We start from the raw sequence: 4,972 nt of genomic DNA on the forward strand, positions 1-4,972 counted from the left end.
AACATCTTATAGTATGTCACAACATAATAATATGATAAAAGATAAAGTAAATGTCATTATAAAAGTGTAAATTATATTAAACAAAAGATTGTTTATACATAGAGTCATAAAAGCCCTTAGCCACAAGTTGGCTCACCGGGCACCCACTCTTTCAGCAGATGCTCTACAGCACAATCTTTGGATCAACAATGGGTCTCACGTAAAATTATGTGGGGCTCATTGATCAAAGGGCTCTTGTCCCACCGGGCATCTTCACACCGAGCATAATATGTTCTTGTTTTTGCATAATCTATTTGAGTTTCATAATATCTTACTATATTATTATAATATAGTTTCTTTTTTTTTTAATTGCCGAACAATATTAGAAAAATTAATCATTTAATATGACATTTTCTTTTTTAGTCATTCGATGTTTTCTTATTTACCAAAATGACATCCACTTTATACTATCGAATGTTTTTTAATTTATGTAAACATTGTCCACCTTCTTAAAATATGTATATATTACGATTTGGTGACTAATTGTTCACGAAAACCTACACTTTTTGCATTTTCTTAAATTTTACCCCTTTTTTCTTCTCGTGTTTTTGCCCTGCAGTACTAGTTCAAATTATAAAGGAGTGTATATCAATTTTTTTTTTTTGGAAAAAAAAAAAAAAGAAAAGAAATGAAATCAAGAGCAGACATGTAAAATCCTAGGATTGGCAGGGCCGCGGGTGTTGGGAAATTACAAAACATCGTTTATTTATTGGCACAAAATAGAGGCAAGACAGTACAAGAACTGTTAAATCTACTCCCAGAAGAATGTGAGAGTTTGGTTCGACCCGTTTGTAGATGATCCATGCTGAAACATTTCTGGGAAATTAATAGTATTGGATACATTGCCACCATGGGAGACAGCAGCAGCAACTATCGGCTTGACGTCTTCGGTGAGCGTGAACGGGTCCAAATCGTTGGCGTAGAGCCAGTTCTGAACAACAGACTGCGTCTGGGGGAGCATTGGTTCGGTTTGAAACGATTGGCTCAACCCAAACTCCGGAGTTAGAGTGTGAGCCGATGACAGAAGAGAGCGAGCCTGATCAGAAAAGATTTTACTCCTTCCAGAGGCAGATTTTGGATCAAGAAATGGTTGGTACATGGAAGTTTCTTGAACAAGAGCAGCTGAGTCACTGCCTTGAATGAACTGAAGTTGATTCACAGCTTTGTAGCTGGGAAGCTGATTCTTATATGTCACTGTCCTATTCTCAGGTTCAACAACAGCAGCACTTGCCAGAACTTGTGGACTACCGAATGAGTAAAATCTTGTACCTTGTTGGTTTGAGGATATGAATCCAGAACTTCTTGAAACCGAGTTGTCCCGAGGCTTCCTTCGCCTCCTGTTATGCCCATCAAGACGCTTCCTGCAACTTCGTTTCCCCTCATCGAACTCCACTAGCGAATGGAACCTGCAAACTCGATGCAATTCACAACCAAAAACGATCAAACAATCAGTTGGGTTGGATAAAATCATTAGAAAATAATACAACAAATGGGACTAGAAACTGATCAAGAAAACAAGCTTCAATCTTGACCTGCTACACTGTTGACAGAACCGCTGGTCTCGACCCCCAATGATAACTTTCGGGGTCTTCGAGTGGATCTCGCACACTTTATGTCTTCGGTGATAGTCTCCACATAGACTTAAATCTGCATCACACCCATCAACCAAGCAAGAAGCAACCTGACCAATATTTCTATCAGCCTTTGCCCTTTTCCACGTCCCCGAAAACAAGGCCGATGCTTCCATCTACAGGTCAGGCAGACTACAGGTCCCTCAAAAGTTCGAAGTTTGACAATCCCAGTAGTTTCTTGAATCCGTAAACTTCCAGGATCTTCCTTCAACAATCAAAATACACTTCAAAAAGAAGACAACACCGCGTAAAAACACTGCAAATAAATCAATATTGCCTCTGAAACTTTCAAGAAGCATTCCAGTCTCAAATCTTGCTCTTTTCCCTCAAAGAAGAAGCCTTTTCTTTGTTTAAGACACCATTTCAGAGCCGGCTAAAACAAGAACAAGATTTTAAAATGAATCTCACTACTAGACTCCAATTGGCCTTTTCCTATTACCCTTTTCGGTTTCAAATCGCAGATTATGCCAGAGGATTTAACCGTACAATGGTTTAAGTTATCCCATCCCCACCCCCCAAAATCCCAAGTCCCACCCACCGACAGCAGATACAATGATTAAGTAATAAGATCAGATTACACCAAAACTTTACTTTATATATTGCCAAAATTATCAAGCAATACAATTCAAGAAACAAGATTAAATTCCTCTTATATCAAATTACCCAAAACATCATTCATCAAACAAAGAAAATCAAAGAACAGACCGAAACACGATATGAAAAGAAAATCGACAGTAGAAGTCAAGATCAAAAGCTGAACTGTAGCTTTCCACAACTTGAAAGAAACATAAAAACCCCGAAAGTGCAGAGGTTGATGGTTCCAAATCATTCTTCTTTTCTTGGTGACAGCTGAATATATGGCGATTAAATACAAAAAAAAAAACCCATCACGTAAATTGAAGAGAGAAGCTGTATTACCTCAAAAATTATGAACTAGCTGATGCGTAAACTGGAGCAAGACGAGCCCAAAAATGGCAGAATGCACATTAAAATTGAAGGGTAGAACGGCAGTGTAACCAAGTAGAGAAGCTGACTCTAAGAATGGAAGGGGCTTAGGGAAAGAAAGGTTGGAGCCGGATAATAAATTATTTATATATATAATATATTAGCATCGATGCATGTAGAAATATAAAGTGTTTTGAATATATAATTTTTTTTATATTCGAATTAACTTATATTTTTTTTCCAAACTAACCTAATGAATTAAATAATCAAAATTTTATAGTAAAATAAAAAATATTTAATAATTTAAACAATTTATGGACAGATAAATATGATAATCATAGATAAGTTACAAATATCTTTAGTTTCACTGCTTATAAAATGTTTTGACAAAAGTGTTTTTTTTTAAATTTTTATAAAATATTTTAAAAGTTTTTTTTAAAAATAAATATGTTTTTTGTACAAATATTCTATAAAAACATTGTAGTTTCATTTGTATGTGTACTTTAAAAAGTTTTTTCGTTTTTTATAAATGAAAAAACTTAAAATATATGTTTGGATAAAATTTTTGTAAAATATTTTTTTAAAAAATGTTTTTCAAGTATATTTTTTTTTAAAGAACGCATGAGATGTGCTTTTTAAATACCTTTTAAAATTAACCTATGAAAAACAAAGATAAACATTATTACTTTTGAAATGTTAAAATGATTTTCAAAAACATTTCACAAAAATCTTGTTCAAACTAATACTTCAATTTTTTCTTTCATTTATAGAACACAATATTTTGAAAGTACATATGCACACGAAACCTATACCTTTTAACATTGTTAATATAGCATAGATGAAATTATAATTGTAATTTTCATTTAGACTTCACAAAATTAATTCAAAATTAGCTAATAGAGTGCACAGATTTTTAATAATAATTAAATAAATACATAAATAAATGAATTAAGCAAAAAGCTATATAATAATAACAATACTATTATTATTAATTTAATATAATCTAAATGTGTAGGTGGAGGACGTAGGATCTATATTGTATAATTATAAATAATAAAATTATATATGCTATTAATATTTTAATCTGAAAAAATAAATTTTAAATAAATCGCACAGTAAAACTTTATGAATTAATTTCTCGGAGCAATTGGTCAATTCTATATTGCTGTATTGGACGTATTGAACAAACATATATCTTGTATTATTATATTATCAGAAAGAAGATTTGACCCATTTTGAATGGTACAAACCCATTTTGAATGGTAGAAATTAGAGTAAATTGTCCTAAAATTCCTAATACCCTTCTTAACTTTATTATAACTCCTTAAGCAAAAGATTTTTTACTATAACTCCCTAAGACCACCAAATTTGAATATTTTAATATTTAATTCTTGTGCTGGATTTATGCTAATCTATGCTTAAAATCTATAGGTTCTATACTTAACTTGTAAAGCTTTTATGCTTGAATCTGGAGATTTTGTGCTCATTTGCAGCATAAAGAATTATGCGAAAAAATGGTATCAAAGCCTTAATTTAATTATTCAGACATAATATTATTCGTTAATTCATGTTTTTCTTTGTTGAGGAGAAGATTTTACAAAAAGATGACTTCAAACGAATGTTTGAATCAAGAGGATATTATTAATACAAAATCCTATAAACAAGTTAATCTATTCACAATAGATTACTTACAACAGGTTGCGACTAATGCTCTCAAATTTGAAGAGATAAAGAAAAATGATTTCTAACTCTAAATTTTTAGAAATTACCCCAGATTCCTCTAAACTCTCCGGAGATCTTAGAAAAATTCAAAAGACGGTACAATATTACAGCAATCAGTTGTATGAAATACCTCGGCAAATTTAAGAAATCCTTAAGAAACAAGAAGAAATTCTTGGAACTCTAAAGAATCTTCAAAATAAAATCCTAAACCTAGAACATACTTCTGGTTCTAGAAAAGAAAATACAGGATGAAGGTTACCACTCTCGTTTGGTACCGAACATTTGTTACATCAGAAAGGTAAAACCAAAATGGTTCAAAAACCTTTAACTAATGATGAAATGATGATTAATCTTATAAAAGCAGTATCAGAGAAAAACACTATCTGATGACTACTTTAGAAAGATTAAATTTCGAGGATCTACAAGATCTTGCGGATTCTTTTGCGAATCTCAAAGTTGTAGATCTAAAAATGAATTCCCCTGAGGGTGAACAACACATGGGAAATCCCCCAAGATATGTGGTAAAAACAAAAGAACCACATAGTGAGTTCCATGTGGGAGAAAATTCACATCCAGCAGGATCCAGATCAAGAAGGAGTAAAATACCACTACATCAAACTCCTTATGGAAAAACT

At 32.3% G+C, this 4,972-nt stretch overlaps 1 protein-coding gene across 3 annotated transcripts; it reads right to left on the bottom strand.

Annotated features, from left to right (window-relative positions):
• Positions 1-693: 693 nt before the first annotated feature.
• Positions 694-2,739, bottom strand: LOC140884647 (putative squamosa promoter-binding-like protein 19). 3 transcript variants are annotated; one of them, XM_073291470.1, is made up of 3 exons: positions 2,589-2,739; positions 1,572-1,871; positions 694-1,445 (listed from the first exon to the last, which is right to left on the bottom strand). In XM_073291470.1, exons 2-3 carry the CDS (start codon positions 1,784-1,786, stop codon positions 791-793), a joined length of 870 nt encoding a protein of 289 aa, XP_073147571.1. In that variant the 5' UTR covers positions 1,787-1,871; positions 2,589-2,739; the 3' UTR covers positions 694-790. The 3 variants fall into 3 exon arrangements, with proteins under 3 accessions (XP_073147571.1, XP_073147572.1, XP_073147573.1); XM_073291471.1 differs by having other exon boundaries at positions 1,572-1,875; XM_073291472.1 differs by having other exon boundaries at positions 1,572-1,894.
• Positions 2,740-4,972: the final 2,233 nt, after the last annotated feature.

This window comes from Henckelia pumila, chromosome 2 (genome assembly GCF_033568475.1).
Source record: "Henckelia pumila isolate YLH828 chromosome 2, ASM3356847v2, whole genome shotgun sequence".
Lineage (NCBI taxonomy): Eukaryota > Viridiplantae > Streptophyta > Magnoliopsida > Lamiales > Gesneriaceae > Henckelia > Henckelia pumila.

What these genes read in the sequence shown, in the direction of transcription:
- LOC140884647 (XM_073291470.1), bottom strand. Translation starts at nt 1,786, where the DNA reads ATGGAAGCATCGGCCTTGTTTTCGGGGACGTGGAAAAGGGCAAAGGCT. An exon ending in TTCTGTCAACAGTGTAGCAG is followed by an intron (nt 1,446 to 1,571) that starts GTCAAGATTGAA and finishes TCGAGTTTGCAG; the next exon opens with GTTCCATTCGCTAGTGGAGT.